The sequence below is a fragment of the Ambystoma mexicanum genome, chromosome 3q (genome assembly GCF_040938575.1).
Source record: "Ambystoma mexicanum isolate Mex_15411 chromosome 3q, UKY_AmexF1_1, whole genome shotgun sequence".
In the NCBI taxonomy this organism is placed as follows: Eukaryota; Metazoa; Chordata; class Amphibia; order Caudata; family Ambystomatidae; genus Ambystoma; species Ambystoma mexicanum.
Window position 1 is genome coordinate 255,725,361 of NC_090926.1, and position 26,166 is coordinate 255,751,526.

A 26,166-nucleotide genomic window follows, 5' to 3' on the forward strand; every position below is an offset into this window, starting at 1 on the left:
GCGGTTTGTGTGTTTTTTGTTTGTTGATGCGGTGTTGCAAGATGTTCAAAACTAAGACTCCTCCTACTGACCAATCGTATGATGCTGGCACTGTCAGCCTACTTTACCCCACAAACGAACGCAGACTATGAGCGTCTCCAGGTGCGGCCAGCAATGTAATGTGCTCATGAACCCTTGAACGCCTACCACGCTTGACTTCCACAGCTGCTACCCACGCACACCCTGCTCGATGAATCGAGCGAAGTGAGGGCACCGTTCACCCAGGGGTGCAACTCCACTACGTTGCTCTGCCAGGTGCCCAGAGAGACAGAACTGTCTCTACAGAAAATTCTGAAGCATGGCCACTCCCATGAGTTGACAGCAGCATAAGCAGAGCACATGGGAGCAGCGCTATACAAACCTGACATAATGGATGGCCATGCGACTCGCAAGAAAGGGCCCATGTTCCCAAGTCCTGGCCCACTTGCTGAAAAACCCACTACCTTGCCCGGGCACTCACACACATTTAACTACTGTGGAAACACCATACCACACGAAGAGAGATGCCTGGCAGAAGTTAAATGTCTAAACAGCAACTGCCTAAATCACTTTACTTAAGCGTGCCAGGCCTGAGCGTGACCACCAGCATTCGCTATCCAAGCAAAATGCTCAGGTCGGGCGGTTGATTGGCACCACACCTCCCCGAAATGATCATAGTTATGGGGGCATATGTGAACATTAGGGCACACACTGCAGCCAGCACCACCTCTTCACAACACCAAGACGAGAACCTGTGCCTAAAGGGCCAATAGGTATGGCCACAAATCGATGGAACGGTCCAGCTTGAGGCCTTAAAGCGCAGGAGAATTTCATTTCACCTGAGAACCTAGGTGGGGAAAAGGAAATTTCTACAAACGGAGAAAACAGACCTTATCGAAAAATTCCAAGGACCTAATCTATGGGTGCTACCGATGGCGGTGAAACAGGAGCTGAAATAGCCAGATGAGGTACTCATCTGGGTAACCATGCTTCCGCCAACAAGGCTGTAAAGAGAACATCAACAAGACACGATAATGTGGCTGACAATCCATGGCGCCCAACACTACTCCAAATTCGTTCTCAATGCCGGCTGCCACCAGATTCCTCTACGCAAAGACTCTCAGTACATCATCGCTTTTTTGTTACATATTGTGGTTCCCTGATATAAAAGGCTGAGTTTTGGGGTCTTCTCAGCTCCAGAGGTTTTCCAAGACACCTTTTGAGGAGTGTTGGCCGGAATCCCAGGAGTAATCCATGATTGCCGCGATATCCTGGTATTCACACACTCCATTGCCCACCATTACTCCCGTTTGCAGCAGGCCCTTTAACTCTTGCCAGAGCAAGGCCTCACTCTGAAGGAAAATGTGAATTTAAAAAAGAACTGCTTGAGTTCTGAGGTTATGTCTTTACCAGTCACAGCATCTTTGCTGATACACGTAGGGTTGCCAATCTTCTGCACTACACCAAAACCAGTCAGAAATGTATTTATCTTGGTGGGAACAGGGCTACAGTTGGACGCCAGCCCCCACAGCTTCCTGACTTAAATGCACCACCAGGGTGCGGTTGGTCCAATTGCCTAAGCCAGCAGAGCTTTGCTACCACCAGAAACCTAATGCAAGTTGAAAAGGAGGCCTTTGTGGTGCTGTGTGGATGCTGACATTTCAGTATATATCTGGCCATAATATGTACGTTTTTAAAGGTTTCCGCTCCTTGACTACTACCACAAATTGAACACGCATTGGCAATGCCCACAGTTTGGGCTTTTGTGTAGGCATGGAAAGGCACTTGCCAGGCACGGCCATAGTAGTATTAACTGGTCATTGATGGTGCCAGGTGCAAAAATGGTGCGAGTAGCTGGGCTTCTAATATCAGTTCCTGACTAATGCCTAAAACAGTTTGCTTTGCCATTGCCTGTTTTTAACAGGACTTCACTAATGGGCATGCATAGTTCTTATAAATGGAGAGGATGAAGGCAGACCTCATTAAGACATTTTTACTACACTAGTATACCGTTTACAACTCCAATTAAGCCATTAACTCTCAGAAGAATGCTTTGAAAAAACACTGGCTGGCGCTTCGAATGCAAAGTTTGATGGTAAGGTTTGATTAAAGCAAGCTCAGAGTTCCCATGATGAGGTGTTTTGGGCGGGGAGGGACAGGAACTTGGTGGGATAGGCCATAGGGATTATCATGGCCATGGGCAGTCAATGGGTGGGCAAATAACCAAATAACACTTAGAAGCTTTGTGTCCCTCCTCATATGCCATTTCTCCCTATCTGCACTCGAATGCAATCGTTTTGGCTTTTTGGTGGCGCAAGCGGCACCTAATAGCCCAAACTAAAAATTGATTCTTCGATTGCAAGAATAGGAGTTCCAGCTCACACTCTGCAAAGGGGAAGGCAATCCTAACAATTTAATTTTGAGGCTTTTATTTCGGCACTTGAGACCAGCTACTGCAAATGGAGAAAGCACTGCCCGCAGACTTGAAGAACTTGTGAGATTTATTGTGGAGCATGCAACACCCAAATCACTGCCACTGCAAGACATAAGCGTGCCCAACACAGATTAATGTATTGCATGCATTAAGGAAATAGTAGCCTGTGGCAAGAGGACTTGTTTTGCATCCAGGAGGCACGTAACATCCTGAGGAGTCTCTCCCTGATCAGATCAGAGCTAAAGGTTTGCAAAAGTGTGACTGTCGAATAGTGATTCCACACTGGATCGTTTCCATTTACTCTTCTTTGTTATTTCTGGGACAGAATTTTAAAGTATGGTCCCCGTCCCCACAAAAATAACACTGTTCTATCTGAGAGGATTCAGGTTCCTCTATGGAAGCCATAGAAGATACAGATAATCTCATCTAGTTTTGTTCAGGTGGCTAAATAAAAGTGTTTGGATGTCCTTTCTTCCCACATCTTTCTCAATTGTTGGTTCCCCTGATATTTGGTTGAGTCTTTAAGAGATGTTTCTAAGAGAAGAGGGTTCCCTAGTACTAGTCTTGGGTCAAGTTTGGGTTTGCTTCCTTCAGAATCACTAGAGGATTTTATTACGAGTGATATCTCTGGGTAGGAGGGACCATGTTCTTCCTGATCTAGAGGGCCCTGTCTGGAAATGTCTTCTCTCCCTTCCCTTGGGGAACTTGACCTATCCTTCAAAAATGTTGATGATGTGGGAGACAGGATAGGTTTACAAATGTGGTCACCCCTGTCAGATGGTATAGTGGGGTTTTGTAAGCCCGGGGATGCATCATGATTGTAAGGTCCTCGCTTTTTTGTCTCATGGGTGGCCCGAAATGTAGAGTGGGCGTCTCGGTGGAGGAATTGGAAGAATTTAATACAAGGGGGGGGAAAGGAATTCTCTCCCGTTGGTTTCCTTGACTGGAGATGGGTTGGACTTTCCCATAGATGTCATGAGGGAAAGGGGAAGTTTCTAAGGCTTCATACACCAGAGTCCCTAGTACTTCACCCTGGTTGAGTTGTCTTGGAACGCGAGAGAAATTCAGGAAGATGCATTTCAAATTATGTCCATGGGGCAGCACCTCAAATGTTCCCTTCTGGTGGGGTATAAAATATATATGCCAGTCAGTTGGAAGGTTGACTCGTAAGTCTACGGATATGATCACCTTATCTCTACCTGGCACCTTACAATTCTGGGGACAAAATAGATGATACATGTTCCAATACACCACTTTCCTCACAGGAGGAAGGGTTTGGGAGGTTAAAGGATGGAAATTAACTCCCATTTTGTTCATGGATTCTCTTGAGTTTGTCAGGAGGCTTCGTTTTAAAGGGAGGTCTTTTCTATTCTGGCAGGGTTCCCAACTTGTTTCAATTGGATCGCATCCACAAATGACACCACATGTAAGGAATGGCTTGGTACCATCAATGAAGATTGACACAAATGAGACACAGTTCAAGGGTGTTTATTTTTTAAAGGGTTGGTTAAACGCCTATCTAAGCCTAAATCTAACGATGGGTCCTTACTTCTAAATACAAAATGGTGTGGGACAGTAGTGTATGCAAAAAAGGAAAAGTGTTCAAAAAACAATATGTCAGGACAGTTGAGCAGTTGGCCTCCCTTCCCCACGCTTTCAGCACGGGATAAGGCAGCACGCTCGAGCCTCATATACACTCTGGCTTCCTCGGTATGAGGACACAGTTCAATGGTTCAGCTGGTCTCACACCACTCTGGCAAAGTCTTTAAGAAACAAAAAGGATTCTCAAAAGAAACGTCTCTTGTCAAAACACAGGCTTCCTCCGCCTTGAAACAAAGTTCACTTTCCTTGTCAAACACAGACTTCCTTTGTCGGAATACAGGCTTCCTCCATCTTGTAACAAAAGTTCACTTTATTTGTCAAAACACAGACTATTATCTCTTTCCCAGTGCCTGCTTGTACTTGTAGTTCCTTTTGTCAATCGTACAGTTCAGTATCTCAGTATCAGGGCCTTCTGTGCCAAAGTCTATTTGCCATTCAAAATCTCTTACTGGAGATGGTGTGATGTAGCAAGCAAAACACAAAAGTAGATCGCCATATAACAAAGGGCCTTCTAGTTTGAGAGCCAATGATATACTGTGTACCTAATAGTGTTGAAGATGACTTGCAGTAGAGGTGGGCACAAGTTGTCCGCCTGACAGTAGATATCCAATCACAACCCAACCCCTTATAGAAAGTATACTTAGATGTTCCCCTTGAGCCTAGCACAACCCCTCAAAGGTTTTTCTTATTTGCCATCTTCCTGAGTTGGTTCGATTATTTGGTGTCAGATTTATTCTGCATCCTATCTATTGCATGCACGCTATCCAAAGGGCTCTAAGCTCATGTGGTAGCACTGCGGATGGTTCAAGTTCCAAACTACTTTGTTGTCGTCAGAGTTTCGGACGATCTGGCATCCTCTGCCATTAGCCGGAAGATCGCAGGGTTTCCTGTGGAGAGCGACCAATAGAAATAAACTTGCAAAAAGAACGAGATGGTGGGCAGGTCCCCCTTTGATGAAATCCCTGCCCGGTTTCCATGGGCGCTTTGCAGACAGAAGGTGAAGTGGTGGAATTGAAGGAGGAGATGATACCGAAGGCCTGCAGTCGATTAACGAATGACTGGTGAGTAGACTAAAGGGAATGGCAAATTAAGGGGATGGATTGTGATAATTGTTGAGTAACGGGAAATATTGTGTATGGAGAGATGGCGCCTAGAGTCCTGGCTCAAGGCAGTTCAGAAGAACACGTCTCAAACTCCAGCGGGAGTAGAGCAGAAAAATATAACACGTGAACGGGTTCATGTAAGGTGACGTCTTAAACCCTGTACAGGGTATTTAAGTAAAGGCGAGAGAAGAAAAAGTGTGATCACAGTGTTTATTAATGTGTAAAGTCCACTATTCTGTGTGTTGTTTGTTCAGTAGAAAATATCGAAGAGCGATAGAAGGTGTGAAGTCATTGAAAATAATTGAGGAGCTATAGTAACTACCCTAGGGAAGTGGTTGGTACCAATCCAAAGGTAGACATAGCTAATTGAGAAATTAGAGGTTTGAGTGACGATTGATGGTGCACGCTCATATTTGTTGTTTTAAAGGCATTGAAAAAAGTGGTGATGTAAACGAAAGTATAAAGGTTTTTTTATAAGTCTGGTAAGTATTGACCGTCAATTGAGACTTGTAATTATAGGAGACACTCTTCTGACGCACTTATGCAAGACATTGCCAAAGCACACTCCCAAGCACAAACAGTATAATGCAGAATGGGTGAAAGGCACGGCAGATAAAATGTGCATGCCGTGGCCACAAGGGGATCACTGTCAAAAGTGCTATTGCAACACATGATCACATACTTGCACGTTGCATACACGGGGAAGAAATCAGAGAAAAGGTTTGCGAATCTAGAAAATGTACCAGAAAGAGAGGGAAGATCTGCCACCTGAGGAGTGGATGCTTAGTCAGTGTAAGGAGGAAGGTGTTGAGCCCTCAGCTCCCCTTAGCTCGCCTGAAGCGAAGGGTGATAGTACAGATGAAATGGGGGTGTATCCTTTAAAGTAGTTGAAAACAGCGACGGGGTATAACAATCCAATATATGAACCTCCCGCCTATAGTAGCCATGATAGTCCAGAGGAGAATAAGAGGAAAGAAGAGATCTATAAAATCATACAAGACAAAGAAGAAAAGAGTGAGCGGTCGAATGTGTCGACAGAAATAAAAAGGGAGATTAAGAGATGGAAAGGAGAGAAGGATAAAGCTGACGAGATAGCGCTCGTGCAGAACAAATGGATGGGAGGACAGATATTACTTAAAAGATGGGAAAAGCATCGAGCAAGTTAGACAAAGGGAAGATAAGGATGAACAAGAATGAAGGGACAAAGAATGAGAGAAGAGATTGAAGGAAAACAAGCATAAAAAAAAGTGCAGGGAGTGACGAGAACATATGTATCAGGAAGAGCAAAGGAAAAAATAAGAAAGGGCAGAAGAGCAAAGAAAGAGAGTGATAGACGACCGGGATAGAAGAGAAAGGAAGTGCGAAGAGGGGGAAGAGGAGGAGGAAGCACAGAAATTAATGGACAAAAGAATACAGAGATGAATAGAAGAAGAAGAAGAAGAAGAAGAAATAAGGGAAAGAGTGAGGAGAGAAGAACAAAGGCAAGAGGAAGACAGAATTAGAAGGGAGGCGAGAAAGCAAAAAGGAACTAGATAGAGAACGAGAACGAAGAAGGAGACCGCAGGATCTTGATATCAGTCTTATTCCTAAGGAGCTAGTAGGGCAAACCCAGCAATACGATGGGACAGAACAGAAGAGTTCCTTCCGATAAAGGAAGCAACATGAGGGGCATCTAGAAAAGTATTGGAAGAAGAATGTTTTGATGCGGAGAGCATCGGAGACCAGATCAATAAGGCCTATCAAGAATTAAAGGAAGGTAGCAAATATGGGAGTCGAGGGGAGAAGGGATCAATCCCTAGCATTACACTCACGAAGCGAAGAAGGGATTCCTATATGTCACGAAAATATAGCATTGTCCTTAAGCAGACTGAACTTAGACAAATGTGAAGGGGATGATAATCACACAAGTTGGGGATAAGACATATCAGATGAGGAAAGAGACTCCATCCTCGGGGTAGTAAGAGGGAGAGTGTGCACCCCTGAAGTATGCCTGCAAATAGATGAAGAAGTGAGATGGTCTCATCTGGAACAACCTAAGGATCGGACGCTAGACCTCATAGCATAACCAGAGCGTCCCCGAGGATGATCGTATAGTGAGAAGAGAGAATCACCGCCATATGTGAGCAGATTATGGTCGATACCGACGAAGAGACGAACAGGGACGATCGTCCCTGCCATGGATAGACTAACGATGGGAGGCGACTATGGTTTGCGGTACACGCAGTTTCCCTTATTGGAAAAAGGGGGAGCAAGACCACAGTATATTACATGGCCACAGACGGATATGGATAATTTAAGGTGTAAGCTCCAGAGTTTGACTTCAGACACCGGCAAATGGATATATGAGTTAGAAAAAATGACAGGAGGAAACACTTTGGCCACAGGGGACATAAAAGCTCCTGGCAGCTATTGTTGGGGCGAGAGCTGATGAAATATGGAGGAGAGCAGGGTATTCAAGTGTGACAGCACAAAACACAGCGCATGACGGAGCACTGTTTAATAATTGCAGAGCAGATGTTTGGAGGGCTCTCGGAACAGTATCCTGACACATCAGGTATGGGTGCAATAATAACACATAAGATGAAGGAAGATGGAGACCCTATTGCTTACATTCAGGTATTCAAGAGAAATGGCAACTTGAAACTCGCGAGCCATGGGGAAAAACAGTGTCATTATTTTACCACATTTTATGCCAGGGGTTGCCTGAGCCAGTGCAGGGACAGATGAAGAAACAAGTGGGGATGTGAGCGCAACCATGGGCTGAGATACAGCTGACGACAGTGCATCACTGCCAGCTATTACAAGATAAAAATAAGAAGAAAGATGAGAATAGGAAAATCGAGGAAGCCAAGTTAGTTCAGAAGAAATTGTCAAATTTGCCATAGAAGGGGCGGTATTGACAAGCAGTGAAGGACTGGTAATGCAGGAAGCAACGGGTTCATCGCAGGCGAATAATCAGCTCCCGATGGACCAAGGTGGATATGGATTTGAGCCACAAGGCAGAGGTATGGGCTATAGAGGAAGAGGAGGTGGATTCAAAAATAATCAAAGTGGGTTTCAGAATCCACAGAATGAGAATCAGAGTACCCATGGAGGGTATAACAAAGGGGGGGGCTTATCAGACGGACACCCCCAATATGTTGAACTTGTGCGATGACAGGGCACATTGTGCGCATTTGTGGGAGCCAAGGGAATGTAGAGAATGGGCAATTTTCAAGAGGGGGGGACAGCTTATCCTCCACCATGTAGCAAACAAACTAGGTAAGGGTTCTCCCAAGATCAGACGTTGTATCAGACACAAGCGCTGCAAGTACAACAGATGCAGCAACAAGAGCGAGTGCAAATTAATCCACTGCAAGGGCAGTCGCAACAAGCCCCATGCAGACACAGCAGTGTGCAAACACAGGACAGTTGCTGAGAGCCAGAATAGGAGGGGTCACTGTGGTAGGAGGAAATCCTTTCACAGGGACGGGGGTGAGGCTGTACCCACAATAGGACATCTCATAGGTTGACTTGATGTGTTCAGAACTATCTGTGACACCAGACCCCCAAGGGGAACCAAGGGTCGATGTGACGATAGGAGGCAAATCTTTTTCTTTTCTAGTAGACACTGGAGCTACTCGTTCACGTATACGAAAGTGAAAATATCTAATGTCAGGAATTGCCATGAATGCTGAAGGGTTCTCTGGAGCTGCATGTCGAGTTCCTTTTACTGATGAATTACCAGTCTCTATTGGAGAGTGTGACATGTCTGTTCCTTTGTTATATTCATGGCAGACACCGGTTAACATTTTGGGAAGAGATTTGATGACAAAACTAAACATGACGATTTCATTTACTGATCAAGGAATAGTGTGTTCCACTCCTGGTGTTCAAAGGGCAAGTAGCTCTGCGAGGCGTTCCAGTAGAGCCAGGTATTTTTCTGTATGGAGTGTGCATTCTACTAACATGGCTACCTGGTTTAGTGGGAAAAATTGTGAGGCTTCCTGATGAGTTTTTGTTTAGACCACAGGTACCTATGGATGAAGAGGGGTGACAGAGAATCCCTATAGAATTAGAAGCACCCATAGTACGAAGGGAAATGGCAATGCTTGAAGGAATGGACGATAAAGGTAGACCATCGAGGACAGTAATAGCACTCGAGGAAGGGTACAGGTTGACTGACAAAACTGATGACATGTTCTGGGAAGATCGAACAGACAATGAAGTGCTGTTCTTTAAGAGCATCACCTACTGGATAAGGATAGAAAAGAGGGAAGTCCCTCAGCGAATGGCCAAAATGTGGCAGCGTACAGCATTATTTCAGGAAGACTTGGAAAAGGTGCAAAGTGTACTTTGGACCACAGGCCCTTATGGTGTGAGTTTATTAAAGGGAATAGGGGAGGTCAAAATAAAGCTAAAGCCAGGAGCGATTTTAGTACCCCATGTCTCGAGAGGCAGATGAAGGTATATTTCAGACTATTTCAGCACTGATGAAACAAGGAATGTGGGTGACATCGGAATCATTGTGTAACACTGCGGTCAGGACCATCTTAAGCCTTTTTGGGGCCTGGGGCATGGACACCTTTTGGGACCCTCTCCATCGAACCAGAGGAACTAAGGGATCTAGAATATCTTGTTGGACACCACTTCCCCCCCCCCCTCGTCATGATCACAAGCCACAGCTTGATATGCTGCCTCGCAGAGATCAAAATAAACATGGTAAAACTCCCTTTTAGTCTCCTTACCCTCTTCATTTTTGCTGTAATCAGAATGATAAACAAGTAGCATTTCAAGGGCAACATTAGCAGCCTACAATAAGGGTACTTGTGTTCTAGCATAGTTACAGGAAACACTTAATCAATAACAGCCACAAGTAAGGTATACCATACATAGTATGACTGCAGGACACAGATCATATGAAAAAAGTGCACATAATCCAGAATAGACAAACGGCTCAGATTAGCTGCCTCGCAGAATGCAAGAGTGCTCAGGCATGGATACAGGCAACCAGTGGGAAGAAAGGGGAAAGCTACACATACCATAGAGAGTGGATAACTATTTGAAGATACCAGGAAGGTGTTGTATCCAGACAGACTGAGATTAGAAGAGGGACATGGTTTTCAAGTAGTGTTGACATTCGAGAGCAAATTAACAAGTGGCTGTGGTGTGCAATATATCAATGCTCAATATTATTATAGAGGAAGAAACACTCTACATAGCCAGTGAAACTATGAGTGAGTCTTTTTAAAGATCATACACTGAGAATGAAATCACACTGATGGGCTGACAATTTTGAAGGTTTTAGGGACTGGCAATTTTGACAGTTGAGGCAATACAAGATTAAATAAGATGCCCATGATCACACATTGGTCAAGAGGAGAAGCTGGGATTCGCACCCACTTTGCAATTTCTATACCACTTTCTTTTCTAGTTCTTACCGTGAGCTAAAATAATCCCATTTTACAGAAGTGACTTGGAAAATATGCAAATCACATAACCCAACATTTTAAAAATCAAAACGTTATAAAGAATATTATGCAAAATGGCAATAATTCTACCTTGATTGTCTCTGTCATCAATTATAGAAGTACCAGCATACTAATTGATACGATCTTAAAAGATTTCATATAGGTTTCTCTTTTGTATTTTTAAGATTTAAATACACACCAAACAAAGGCTTGTGCAATGGTATTTAAAACCGTGCCCTTTGAATTGCACAAAAAGGCAAGCTGTTTTGCTGTCACAAATGCCGACCTTGAAATATGCTTGCCAGATGCCTGTGATACCTGGTATGCTTTCTTGTCTAACACACTGTCCACTCAAGTGGCCTACATAATAGGAAAGATCATGTAATTGGCTAAACAATGCCACCAGTATGTGAGATGGTAAACCTTTTCATAGAAGACAGCACAGTCAGTGATATAAGATTTCTCCAGGATGACTGTACCACCTGCTGGCAAAGCCATCCAAGCATGAACACTTTAATTTGGATACACATCCGAACAAACTAATTTCCAGACCTTCACCAAACTGATACTGTTTCTATAGCAACCACAGTCTGGTGCAGGTACATTGGTGACAATAACACCTGGTGGCCTAAATAAAACAAAGTACATATACCTGCACGCTTATCAACTTCATACATTGGAAAGGCTGAGTTGACCTTGCTGGAAGTTGGTATTGTAATGTTGCATGTGAACGCAGATCTCTGCAAAGAGAGCTTAAAACACTGAGCGGTCCTCTGAGCCATCGCGACACGCGCATTTATTTATATCCATTTCAACGTTGGCTATTGCACATGATCAATTTAATCACAACAGAAAAGTGAGAATGCTACAGGTGTTGTGCCGCACAAAATATGTATACCTCAGTGAACATAGCAAGCATTAAAGGATGAAAAGATCAGAGCTGAATGTACTTGTCAAAAACAGACAGGCAATAGGTTTAGAGCCTCAGCAGCACACCATAAAATATCCTGACGTGCGATGTTTAATGTTGATGACTAATGGGAAATTAACTTCTTTTAAGAAGGCTGCCTTCTGGGGCCCTCTCCAAGGTGGGGGCCTTGGGAAAGTGCCCCTTTTGCCCTCCCATAAAAACGTCTTGCGGTGTATCCAATCAGAAAATCTAAAGGCGGGTCGTGGAGATTTATACAACATATGAGACTGATTAACCAGATTGTAGATGCAGAGTTTCCTTTAGTTCCTAACCCAGTGATGATACTTTGCAGTATCCCGGTGCAAGCTCGATATTTCACAGTGACCAATTTGAAAAATTTGTTTTTTCTTCATCCCGTTGTACAAAGATTCACAAAGATTCACAAGATTTGACTTCCTTTACGTTCCGCCAAACTCAACTGAAACATGCTCGTTTGTCCCAGGGGTACTGTGAGTCCCCATCGATTTCTTTTGTTTGTTGAATATATATTTATTATGATCAACAGTTGGATAGCAAGTACATTACATTTCTCTCTTGCAATACAAATTCAACACGTGATCAAAATGTTTTAACATTTTTGTAAACATTCAACCCCCTCTTCCCATCCCCACTTACCCCTTCCCCTCCTGAACACAACAAGTCTGGGCAGCAGGGAGACCATGCGAGGATCTGCAAATTCACCCACGTTTGCAGAGAGTAACTGGAAAAAGAGAAAAAGAAAGACAAGCTGCACCTGGCTACCTATCCCACTCTATAACCTTACACTATGTTGGGTGCATGAAAGCACCGGTAGGTAACTGAGATGTCAGGGTGTGGCATAGGATCTGCTCCCTTGGGAGGTGGACCACCTTTTTACTTGCATCATGGGGGTCTGCTTGAACGGGAGTTCACGAGGTCAGATTGTTCGATTCTCTAAAAAATCTCTATGAAGGCAAGCCATTATATGTCAATGTGTGTGTGGGATTCCATGATCGCTGCCGTGAGGCTTTCCATCTCATAGATCTCCTTAGCTTTACACAACCAGTCTTCCTTGGCTGGCAGGGTGCTCCCCTTCCACTTTATCGTGACACAAACGTGCGCCGCCAACAGCAAGTTCCTAGGCATGTGCAGGAGAACCAAGTAATGCCCCATCCACTAGTTCAACACCAAATAGCACTAAGAGAGGGGTGAGTTCCCTATGAATACCCTCTATCTCATGAATCCAGCCCAGGATCTCTTTCCAGTAAGATTGTGTGCTGGGACACTCCCACCACTGTGCCAGTATGTGCAGATTTGTGTGCACCCACGCCAGCAATAAGCATTAATACCTGCATACATTTTTGCCAGATGCTCCGGAGTTGGATGCCACTGCGTGAGTAGTCTGCAATTGTGCATTTTATATTGGACTGCTATAGATGATCTCCAGACTGCTCTGTATATTGCTACCCAACCCTACTGATTTTCTGCCCACCCTAGGGACTCTTCCCATTTTGCTTGGGTGCATAGAGTTTGCAAATGACCCTTTTCTATGAGAGCTCTGTATATTCTCGCAATCAGCCCTTTGGTCCCTAGGTGTGTGTTTAATATGCTTTTGAAGGGGTTGAGGGGGCGTTGCAACTGCTCTTTCCATTGCGGATCTGTGAGGACCCACTTCATTTGCAGGTATGGGAGTGGCTTCACCTGTTCATATTGTGTCTGGAAGCGGATTGGGTCTATGATGAGGTCCCTAAGTGGGGGGACCCAGATGCAACTGAGGGGGGAAGGCCAGGTTGTGACTCTGCTCACGTTTAGGTTACTCTTTTTCTATAGGGTCCATAACACTTCAAGCACAAGGTGTTCTCGTGCTCTAAGTGGGATAGACCTTAGCGGGGCCCAAAGCCATTCTCCATTGGTTAGCGGGGAGAAATGGCCATTTTCCAAGTGAACCCATTGTTTACACTTGGACTCTTGAATATGGTCAACAAGGATTTGCAGTTGTGCCGCTCTATAGTATTCATAGAGGACCGGGAATGCTAGACCTCCCCTCTCCTTTGGAAGAATCAATGTGCTATATGCAATCCAAGGTCTTTTCCATTCCCATAGGAAGGCTAACAGGGTGCTTTTAGTTTTGGCAAGAAAGGAGTCTGGGAGAAAGATGGGGAGAGACTGAAACAACAAGAAAAGTCTCAGTAGGACATTCATTTTTATGGCCATGAACCTTGCCACCCAAGAGAGCTTTAATTCCTCCCAATTCTGTGTGTCGCGCTGAATGTTTGACCAAAGTGGTCCGTAGTTACCTTGGTGCAGGTCACGCAATTGTTTTGTTATAGTGATCCCCAAATAGCGTGTGCTGTCACCTGCGACTGCCAGACCCCACTTCACTGGGCTCGAGTCTGGGGTTATATTCGCATCCATCATCTGCGAACAAAGCTAATTTGTACTCTTTGCCAAATATTTCAAGGCCCTTTATCGGGTTATCGTTTCGGATGATCTGGGCTAAGGGCTCCATGATCAGGACGAAGATCAGCAGCGAGAGGAGGCACCCCTGCCTGGTTCCTCTAGTCAGTGAGAGTGGCAGCGATGCCACCCTATTAACCACAACTCTTGCGCTTGTGTTATAGAGCGCTTGCGCCACCTGCACCCACCCAGGTCCCAGGCCCACTTTTTCAAGAACCTGGATCATAAAGCGCCACTACACCAGGTCGAATGCTTTCTCGGCATCGACCGAAATCAGAGTGGGGTCCACGTTGCTTGCTTCAACTGAAGCAATTAAGTCAAGTGTTTTGCTGACATTGTCTGTGCCCTGCCTGCCCTTCACCTTCACATACCCCACCTGATCACTGTGAATTAGCAGAGGGAGGACTCTGCTCAGCCTGTTGGCTAGTATGCTCGCGTATATTTTCGCATCTACGTTCAATAACTAGATTGGCCTGTACGAGCCGCATTCATGTTCCATCTTTAGGCATCACAATGATTCTAGCCTCTGTGAACGAAGGCAGAGCCTGTCCAGTAGTCATGATGTCATTAAACAGGAGGGACAAGAATGGAGTCAAAGCACCGTTCAGCCTTTTATAGTAGCCGGGGTGAAACCATCTTGACCCAGTGCAGACGTTGCTTTTAGGTTAGAAATGGCGTGATCTATCTCTTCCGATGTTATGGGGGCATTCAGCTCATCATGGGCTGAGGACCATATCGGAGGGAATGTAACCTTGGTCATGAACTCCACCATGCTGTCTTGGGAGGGGCTGCCGTCTGAGGTATGTAGCTGTTTGTAAAATTGAGCAAAGCGGGCAGTTATATCTTTTGGGTTATCTACTGGCACCTGACAATGATTTTATTTTCTTGACCGCCCTTTCAGCCCTTTGTATTTGCAGTTTGTTCGCGAGTAAAGTGTGCGCTTTGTCCCCTTTTTCATAATATCTTTGCTTTACGTAACTAAGGTGGGCGAAGGCTTTTCCTTGCCAGACATCTTTGAGTTCCTGCCTGAGTTCTCTGATTCCAGATAGGGCTTCAGCAATGCTCCCCTTCTCTTTCTCCAGGGATGATTCTTTTTCACTAATTGCTTTTTTCAGTTGGGTTTCTGTAAGGAGTATAACTCTTTTAGCTGAAGTTCCTTGCACTATTATTAGACCCCTTATTGTCGCTGTTGCTGCTTCTCATACCGTAGCGTGCGATATTTCCCCTGTGTCATTTCTTTAAAAGAATTCCTGTATCTCTTCATTTATGGACTCTGTGAAGAGCCCGTCTCTAAAGAGCATGTAATTGCATATCCATCGTCTGTCTATGTTTCTGCTAGGGCCCATGTCCAGCTCTATGGTCACCATACCGTGGTCCGACCACCCCACCACCTCTAGTGTTGCACTTTTCATATGATACTCAAGGTCCCCTTGCAGAAAGAAGTCATCTATTCGGGGGAACGTTTTGTGTGGGGGGAATAGAATTATGTCTTTTGTAATGGGTGCAGAGCTCTCCATGCGTCAACCAACAAATGATCTGTGATCCGGTTCTGGAAGGAGCCCCTGTCTCTGGGGGGGCACCGCTCCTTCTCTATAGGATTTCCAATCGAGCTCCGGATTCATGATCAAATTGGAATCACCCCCAAAAATCAACGACCCCATCCTCCCGCTATCTAGCAATGAAAATAGATCTTTACAGAATGCTAGCTGTTGAGTGTTTGGGGCATATGCCGAGCACAGGGTGACTTCCCTTGATCTAACGGACCCATGCACTATGAGAAACCTCCCACCCGGATCTCTGTACATTTGAGAGATGTGTAGCTCAAGGGAGGAGCGGTATAGGACTCCCACTCCTTTGTTTTCCGGCCCTGACGCCCATATGGCTCCCCCTAGTGGCCTTCCCCTTGGAGTAAAATCCTCTTTATTTTTGAATTTGGTTTCCTGTACAAATACAATGTCCAGTTTAGTTTGTTGGAATGCCTTAACTAGCATAGACCTCTTCTATTCAAATACCCTATGCCTATAGTGTCAGCTGCCATCAGTGTTTTGTGAGGTGTGCAGTCTATTTAGCCAGCTGTGTTGTGCCCTTCCCAGTGCTTGTGGGCCTCTATCTTTCTGTTGTAACTTTGACTCAAAACAATTTGTGCCCAATGGCTGACTACGTGGGCCTCCTGCTTTCTCGTTGTTTGACGTGTGCGAACAGATCTCTTGATAGGTCAATCTCTCAATTTCCCTTTTACTGCCCCGACTGGAATCCCAAAATCCCCCAACCTCTCTCCCACTCCAGTGTGAAAAAAGGCAAAAAGAGTACCTCCTCTAACATTGGAGACGCCCTAGGTGTAAACATAGGGCCACACAACAGGTGTCACCCCAAGAACCCATCAAACATAAATCTTCCACTTGACCACTGATAGTAAGCACGAGTGCATGTTGACTGCATTATTCTATGCCCAGCCCGACTGACAGTACGCAGTGGGGCCAGGAGGGGGGGGGCTCTACTGCAATGTTCTGGTGGCAGGTACTTCTCTTTCCTTGACTGATCAAAGCACTGTTCTTTTTTAGCCGCCAATGGTGAGCTCCGTCTGCCCCTCCGAGGCCCACTAAGGAGTTATTTATTGTACCATGTCTGTCCCGCTTAGGGGGTGTTTTAGTTTTTTGAATTTCCTCTTGCCTTTTGATCAGCCCCTTTGCAGCCAAGGTCCGACTGGTCTCCTTACTGGCTCTGATGAAGATGGCATTTCCTCACCTTCAGCTGTACCTTCCTTTTCTTTCAGGCCTCGGAGTACACTAGTTGCTTCCTCCCCTGAGACCACCCTGTATTCTTCATCGGCGCGGTCAAACATGAGCGCGAAGGGAAAGCCCCATCTATACCTTATGCTATGCTCTGGCAGCCAGGAGGTTAAGGGTCGGCAGCCTCTTCTGTGGGCAAGCGTAGCAGCTGACAAGTCTTGGTAGATTTGAACTCTTGAGTCTTCAACGTTGATATGCTCTCGTTCCCTTGTGTACTTGACGATTTCCACGTTGTGCCTATAGTGGTGGCACTTAGCCAAGACTCATCACGGGCCGCCCAGGGGGGCCATCCGCTCCGTGCACTTTTTCAAATTCCAATTTGGGGGTCAGAGGAGAAGGAAGGAGAGCACCCACCAGCGCTTTAACCCTTCTCTCCAGGCTCGCTAGCGTTTTGCTAGGGATTTCCTTAAGGCCCTGGATTCTTATGTTTGCTCTCCTCTCTCTGTTTTCTAGATCATTCACTTTTGCCGCCAGGTTTAGGTTTCTTTGATCCAGATCTAGGAATCAGCTTTCTGTTTGCATTTCCAGGATATCTGTGGACTGCTGGTAGTTCTCCAGAGCCTCAACTTTATCCTCAATCTTATGCACTCTCTCCTGGAGGGCGTTGACCGTTGCGGTCATGCTATTCCTGAGTGAGCGGCTCTCGTCTAGTAAGACGTGCAAATCTGCTTTTGTGGAGGTCTCTTGGTTGCCCCCCGGGATAAACGGGCCCTCCTGGAGCTGGGAGGCAGCCATATTGTGCTCCTCTGGCAAAACTCTTGCAATCTGAAGACGGGTCTATCTCACTCTGCATATGCTCTCCGTTATTTCTTTCTCCTCCCAAGAAGGCTGCTGCTAGTTTAGCGTGTTGCCAGAGAGAGTGCCCCTCACCTTTCCCCTCGGACTTCTAGGAGCTGTTGCGTTGATTAATGTGCTGAGTTCCTCTGTTCCTTCTCGGGGGCCCACTGATGAAATGAGTGCTGAATCATAAGGAACGTTCCTGGAGGGGGACCTCCTGGCAGCTCGGCTGTCTTCTCAGCTTGCGGCTCGCCTAGTGCCCCATTCAGAGAGTGAGCGTTAGCACTGTTAAGTGGTCGCTTTGAGCTTCTGCTTCTTCGTGGGAGAGTGGGGGCCCTGCTTCTAGTGCTGTTTCCCAAAGGGTCTTTGCTGTACCAACAGAATATTTAAGGTGAATCTTGGGGGGGCCCCCCTATTTCCAATTGAGTAGCTTGTGTTAGTGTGCTTTGGAGCCTAGGTCCTCCCAGTTCTTGCTAGGGCACAACTGCTCTGTAATGGGCACAGTGATGTGTGCTGCTTCCCTCTTCCGTGCTGCTAGCCCGCTGACTCAGGGAGGCCTTGGTTATCTGCCCCAACTCGGGGGAGTCTCCCACAAGGAGAGGGCTCTCTTAATGCGCTCAGCGCGTATTGCTGTGATGTGTTTAATTAATTGTGGGGGATGCGACCTGCTAATCCTGGGGAGTGCGGCATATGCTCCCTTAATTGTCTTGTGGTGGGGCAAGAGGCTTGATCACACAACTGTAAGGCTGGGCAATGGATGCAGGGGTGTGAGGGCCTATGGCTGCACTGGAGCCTGTCGCCCTGGTTATCACTATTTGCTGTCTCTTTTGGCAAAGCTTAACCCATAGCGGACCTGCGTACATTGCCCCCCACTCCTCTCTGCCTCACTGAAGGTTTGCCCATTGTGGGCTCGGAAATGGTGCTAATCCCCCAGAGACTTTTTCTTGCCACCCCTGGAGCAGGTCTATGGCGTTCCTTTGTTTGAGTCTGAGCTGTTGCTGGGATGGTGTGGGGGACCAGTGCTCACTGGCTTTCTTGGGCTCCCCACTGGCCTCCACCCAATCTCCTTACCCGTTGTTAACGCAGAGGGGATTCTGCCAACAGGAGCCTTCCGTGCAGGAGCCGCAGCTGCATCCTGCAGTGCTTCGGCGGTTGGCAGCTCCGATGAGCTGCGTTCGCTGAGCTGCGGGCTGCTCCTCCTCCACCCCGTCGACTTACACCTTCCCCGCCTTGTCCCTGCTAGGTTTGCCTTCTCCCCGAGTCCGGTATTCTGCCCGAGGCCACTCCGCCTACATGATGTTTGCTCTCCTGGCAGCTGGGGACGTCTTCTCTCCAGGTCAGGACTTCCTCCGGAGGCAGCAGTGCCATTGCGTTGCTCATTTGCCTTAGCCGGCTGGTTGGGCAGCCACTGTGCCTCTTCCATTCAGAGCTCTGCACCGTGCCCACGTGGCCATGTGAGTTGATGGCACCGTTGCTGCTGGAGCTCTGTGTGCCGAGGGCCTTGCCTTTCCTCACTGCATATTTGGTGAAAGACATTCCGATTTCAACTCCTTATCGCACACAGGGGCTCAGGAAGGGCTGCTTGCGGGCTGGGCAAGCTTTAATCCTCCGCCATAACATGTGGGTTCTTAAGGAGCAGAGCGCTCAGGCAGCCATTTTGCCTGTGCCCCCTCTCGCCTCTCCCCCAATTGATTTTTAACAGAGTCCTACAGATGTATTTGGGCAATATTGATCTTAAGAGTGCAGTGATACAATAAGTAGATGACATTTTAATTTGTAGCACCACAGAAGATGAGTGCAGACAGGATTCTAATCAGTTGATGACTATTCTAGCAGACATGGGATACTAGGTAGACAGGGAAAAGTTACAATACTTTCAAGAAGAGGTGTTATACATAGGTCAGCTGATTTCACATGAAGGAAAGAAGGAGACACCTGAGAGAGCTGAGGCGATTATGAAAACGCCAAAGCCGAATCCAGTAAAACAGATGCAACAGTTCTTGGGGCTATGCAGCTATGTTAGAGCCTGGGTGTTTGATTACCGATGTACACAAGACCACTTTTGCGACTTTTAAAGATAGCACAAGTGAATAAGGTAAAAATAAAATGGACTGAGGAAATGGAGGAAGGGTTTGAGGAGCTGAAGAAAGCAATTTGTACAGCCCCTGTTTTGGGAATTCCCAATTATGCTGAGGAATTTTATTTGTTTTCACACACACGTGGAACAGCCATGACAGCAGTGCATACACAGAGAACTACATTGGGGTACAGGCCTTTGGGATTTTAGAGCCAATCATAAGAGGACACTTTCCTTGCGAGCAGTCATTGGCAGCCGCCGTGTTCACAGTTGAGAAGTCTACAAGTATTGTTATGGGCTGCTCTATGACACTCTTCGTAGAGCATGCTTTGTTTGCCATTTAGAGAAGCCCAGAGGTACATTGACATCCCAAAGAGCTTCAGTTTATAAGGTAATTATCGCGAATCCAATGAACTGCATCGTGTGTCAAACGTTTACTGCTGGGCATATACTGAGAACAATTAGAGGGGTAATACCTCGATGAATGGTCCATTTCATCATTTACATATTGACTATGTCGATATGCTGCAGGTGTGTAATGGTGTGTAATGGATATAGGTATCTATTAGTGGTGGTGTGTCCCTTCTTTAGGTGGACGGAGGCAGGTCCATGTACACACCCTGATGCCATTTGTGCAGAAAAGTTTTTAGTACGTGAAGTCTTCCCGAGATGGGATGTGTGTGAAGTGCTGAGATCCGACAAAGGGCCACATTTTGTTAATGAGGTATTTGAACAGATAGGGCTTCTATTGAACATTTCTTCTGCTTATCACCTGCAAGCAAACAGAATGTGTGAGAGTCTCAATGGCCTCCTTAAAGAAAGAATTGCCAAGATCAAATTGACATTGAAGAAGGGATGGCCTTAGCTTTATATGCCCTTTGGAATCAGCCTGGTTCAGACCATCATTCACCCCCTACAAGCTAGTGACAAAGCGGCAAATGAGAACACCTCTTACACCTCCATCTAGGAGTAGAAGCGATGCCTAGAGTGTAGCTAAAACTTTAGGTGATGAATTACATGATTATTTGACATGTATGACCTCTAGCATCTCTCTCATTTCAGATGAACTCAAGCTCCAGGGGGTCGGTCTGAGAACACAGATGAAGACAATTCAACAACCAGAACAACTTAACTTCTATCGGCACCCAAGTTGTATGCTGGTGATTTAATCCTTATAAGGAACTTTACACGGAAGTGGTATATGCCACACTTTAGAGGCCCCTTTTGTGGTGAAAATATAACCCCTTCAGCTGTGAAGGTCCAAGGGAGACCAGCTTGACTTCACTTAGGCGATGTGAAAGTCTACAAAGGTGAGAGCCACCCACCCACCGTTGCCAATCCAGAAGCAAGACAAGAAGATGATATCAGCGTGTGCAGACTCGATCGATGACGAAGAAGGACAATAAAGCACCGGCCAGTGAATGAGAACGATTTAGCTAGGACTAAAACTCAAGTAATACTCCTGATAGATATTTTAGCAGGAGTACAAAGGCTTTCAGCGAGTTTTAGTAGGCCAAAAATTGACTTTAGAAATACATTGATCAGAAATTGGAAACAAGCTCAGTATCGGGATTCATTTCTTGGTGCATACTGCTTCTAAGCAGTAAACCATATGGTACTCATTGACAGTGATGTGCATCGGCTTGTGCTTGCTGTTTTTGTATTTATCCTTCAAGCTTATCCTGCTATTGTCAGAAGAGACGTTGATATTCACACTTTTTTACAGGATCCTAAAAATGGCCATGTGATCAGAAGACTCCTTATTGCAATAATAGAACAGATTTTACAGTTGCACGTGTAAAGTAATTTTTTTATGATTGTAGTAAAAATGAGACATGCAGAAGCTGGCACGGTTCTAGAGAATGGGCAAGTGCAGCCAGTGCCAGCATGATATGATATGATAGTTTATTTATATAGCGCCTATACACAATGTGTTTCAAAGCGCTTCAAGGCAAGGGAGTGAACAAGGGAAAATACAATGACATTCTTACAGGCCATGAACAGTAAGGATGTGAAAATTAACTATCGTACTCGGCCTGACGACATTTCAGATAGTGCAAGAGCTAAGACATAGATAAGGAAGGGAGGGGGAGAGTGGGAAGGAAATGGAAACAGACAGACGACTACCGTACTAGGCCTGACGACATTTCTGGTAGAGCTGGAGAAAAACAAAAGTTGAGGGAGAGGGGTGCAGAAAGGTAGGGAAGGAACAAAACAAGCGACTATCATACTAGGGCTGACGACATTTCAGATAGTGCTGGAGGGGGGGTGGGGAGGAAAAAACCAGTAAGGAGAAGGGGAAGGAGACAGCCGAGGTTGCTATCATACTAGGTCCAGGGACAATTCTGATAGAGTAAGTGCATAGCGGCAAATGAGAACACCTCTTACACCTCCATCTAGGAGTAGAAGCGATGAAGGGGAGGAGATAGGAAAAAGGAGAAGGGAAAGGAGGAGAGAACAGAGAGTTAGCAGTCAAAGGAGTGGAAAAGCAAGAGGGAGAGTAAATACAATTGCAGAAGTCAGTAGTAGCACATAATGTTGCAAGCCAGGATACAAGATGAAGATGGGAACAGCATGATTCAGGGCCACAAGCACAAGATGCAAAGGAAGTTCAGCATGAGAGTTGAGAAAGGGTGACGCATGAATGATTGAAGTCCATAAAAGTCAAATCCAGCATTGGCCACAAGACGGTGATGGTGAAACCAGAATTTATCAGGACAGACTCCTGCAGAAGTAGGCTTGAGGGGGGTGAGTAGGGAACATGGTAGAAGAATCAAGCAAAACAGGCAACACCTGTGTGCGAGAATGGTGGGGGAACAAGGGAACATCACAGGGGGACCAGACGGGGTGGGGATGGCCTGTGAGACAGAGGGAGTAACACATGTTGGTGCATGCTTACCTGCTGTCTGAGCAGGGGGTCGGGCCCTAGGTCCTCCTGGTCCGAACAGGTCCAAACAGGAAAGGTCCAAGCATGGCGCGAAAGGTGGATGTCTATGGTTTTGTGCATAGTATACGCCTGTCCGATTACTCTTTTTGTCTTTCTGTTACTCTTATTTTACACTCTATATTATGTTGTTACTCCTGCTCAGACAAAAGCCCCTACTGTGAGAACTGCTTTTGATTTGCTTAACGATCATTACACAAACTTTGCATATGGGAAATATAGGAGAAATGCAGAGGAAGACAGTGAGGGGATAAATACCTATCTAGATAATGCAGCACATTTGGGCTGTTGGATTGGAGAGAACTCCCAGGTAGAGTGGTGGCTAGTAGGAGTCCCTTGGAACAAGAACTCGTCGAAGGCCCAACACCCCCCCCTTTGCCAAAAAGGAATGTAGGTCCAAACAAACAGCAAGTTCAAGTCAGTGGTTTATTAAGGCCAAAAGGTCCACAGGGATCAGTGCACAGAAGAAAGGTCCATGCACACTCTCAGAGAGCGTAGCTGCAAGATCTTTTCTAGTACAACAGTGTCCTGCTGACTTCACAGCTTGGGCCAGTTCCCAGAAACCTATCTCACCCAGGGATTGGATGTTGAGTGATAGGCCACATATAGCTCCCTTATATAGGTTATTTTCATTGGTCCTACCGTGTCAGAGGGCTGGCCTGGCTTGTTCCCAATTATCTAGTTTCTACAATGTTGCAGTGTGAGTCTTCCCATTCGTTTAGTGCCCATAGCTCCCCACTCCCAGGGTCCTGAATGGTGATTGGCTAGAGCTGATGCCCCAGGCCTGAGACAAAACTTGCTCTCAGCTTGAAATGTACCTTTTCTAGGTAGAAGAATAACTGTTTCTTCTGCATCATAATTGTGTGTGAGCCACCGATGCGTCTGAGTGCACTCGCTCTAAATGCAACATGCATGCCCTTCTGTTACAATTTTGTTTCAAATCACGTCTAGATTTTGCAAAACTGTCCTTCGTTCCCGAACCCCATGTTTTTAAATGTTGTTTCCATCTCTGGCTGTTAAGGATGTGTGTAGTTTCAAATTGGTACATGAAGCAGTTTGCATATGCTGGCGCCATGGTTGCTCCCATAGCTGTCCCAGATACTTGTGAATAATATTTCCGGTTGTACTTGAAGCATGAATGCTTAGAAATGAAGTCCAGAAGAATCCTCAAAAATTCTTTGTTTGTCCTGATTTGCCCTGCTTCTAGCAGTAAAGATCCAACCGCTTCTTGTCTCAGATCATGAGGGATACTAGTGTACAAGCTTACAACGTCAATAGTGAATAGTATATCTTCTGTTGTTAATATAATACTATCAAGTATCTTGAGAAAATGTGTAGTGTCTTTGACGTATGTGGGAATAGCTTGGATGATGGGTTGCAAAAAGAAATCAATATAAGTCCCAAGTGGTTGCAGAATGCTTTCGGTAGCGGCCACAATCGGCCTCCCTGGTGGATTGTCAAGTCACTTATGTATTTTAGGTAGAGTGTACAGATGAGGCATCTTATGGTGAGTGGTTAGTAAATATGATCTTGTTTTTGTAGTGATCCATTCTTCGTCAATTTCAGACGCCGGTCCTGTTCAAGTTTGCCTCGACTCTTGCAGGGTGAACCAGACGAAAATATCCATGAGCCATCCGGTTTAGATGACTCCACCTTAGACTATTGTGGCTCCAGCTCCACTCGGGGCTCACATCTCCGATCACCATCAGGTCCGCCACCTAAAGTATCCAGCCGGACCTGGCACTGACCAACAGGGGACCCTTACATGATCCCCACGGCCGCCCGCCTATATGCCGGTTGCCCCCACAACCAACGCCCACATGGGCGTCTTCTCTACCCTACAATGAAACCTCTTGTGTTCATCTGCTCCCAGTCAAAGCACGACCAGTGTGTTTCCTGACTTCTTTGGCCCAGAAGAAGGCTTCCATCCATTTCTGTCGAAATGTCGACAGCACATAGACCTATAATCTTCATGGGTTATATTTAGTGCTGCACTCATACTCCTAACATCCTACATAGACGTAGACCGAATATGAGGTCAGACTTTAGCCGGGCATAGGAGACCTACTATTAACGTCTCCTCCACTCACATTCCTTTTCCTGTGTTTTCTGTACCCAATCACATAGGATATTTTATTCACAAGCAAAGTTTACTGTTAAAATGTGTATATGGATATCTTACACCGTATGTGACCTGTAAAAATGTCACACTGTATTGTGAACAGAACTATTTGTTTGTTTATTACAACGGTCACCTCGTACTGTTATGTATATACAAAAACTTAAAATACTTTGCAAAAAAAGAAAAAGCATCAGCTAAAACTAATAAATGCAGACACTTTCATACAAATTCGAGATATGTGTTTTTCAGCAGCAAGCATGTGTTTTTTTCAAATCATGGTTGCCCCAATGATATGGGCACTCATAAGGGTTTAAAAACCAGTGTGCACTTGATGTATTGTGTGCACCCTTTCTGACTCATAGAGGGTAGGACAAACCCCCTTGTTATACCATTCTTCGTCAACAGCTTTATCTAGTATTACTTCTAATTCCTTTTTGATTGCTTGTGTTGGATCTTGCTGTAATTGGACATATGTACTGTTGCCCGAATATTGTTGTAGACATTCTTCATGGTATTCTGTGGTATCTTGAATCACTATTGCTCCTCCCTTATCTGCTGATCGTATAGCAATGGAATCATCTGCAATAAGTTCTTGATTTGTGAAATTCGCCTCTGCAGAGGTTATGTCTTTTGAGTGCATGAAATTGTACTTTCTTCCGATCTTTTAATACCATTTATTATCCAGGAATTTGTCAGGGGATCAGGCTGGGGGCAAAATCTCTGGTTAGTTGCATGCTGCAAGAGCTGAAAGACTTGAGCTAAAAGCAGGCGAGCTTTCTGATTGGAGGGACATCACAGGGGTGGAGAGAGGCTTTAGGGCTGGAGCCCGAGGAATGGAGATACAAAGAGTGGAAGATCCTGGACTTATAAACATTTACTGGATGATCTGCCATACCCAGCATGGTCACATACACAGGACTCCTTGGAACACAAAGGGGCGTGGCACTTGGCTCGCTTGCCTTCTTTGGCACAGTGAGCAGGGTGTGGCCTGAGTGTTCAAAGAGAGCTGCCAATATGCTGTGAAGACCGCCCTCAGTGTGGCTGTGCATTGGTGTGGATGAGTTCATGGCTTCAAGAGAAGGGGTCTAAGGGGATGGATGGAGAGCAGAAAGGCCTAGGGAAGGAAAGAGGAGAGGAACCTGAGGGATCTGGGGGGAGCAAGCTGATGGGTGGTCAGGATCGAGAAGGCCAGGAGAATGAGATGCCCACCTATCTCCTCTCATCCACCAACACTCTGTATCTGACACTTACACCCCACAGTGTTAATCGTGCTGATGATGGTTGCTCAACACTCACTCTGCTTGTTCTTTTTCCTTGACCAGGAGGGATGCGAGTGAAACGGGCATGCTGAAGCATCTCGGGGACCTGCTCTTTCACACCATCGCCGAGGGTCAAGAGGACATGCCAGTGTACAAGTTCACCCGGGTGAGATATAGCCATCCGTCTAAGAGTATGGACTTCCAGG

General features: G+C 45.8%; 1 protein-coding gene across 1 annotated transcript in view; it reads left to right on the forward strand.

The window, feature by feature from the left end:
• Positions 1-26,166, forward strand: part of GLS2 (glutaminase 2) — a 579,026-nt gene that overhangs the window by 67,652 nt on the left and 485,208 nt on the right. Inside the window, exon 2 of the mRNA XM_069653689.1 lies at positions 26,024-26,126. Within this exon, the coding sequence (XP_069509790.1) occupies positions 26,024-26,126 (103 nt within the window). The remainder of the gene's footprint in view (positions 1-26,023; positions 26,127-26,166) is intronic.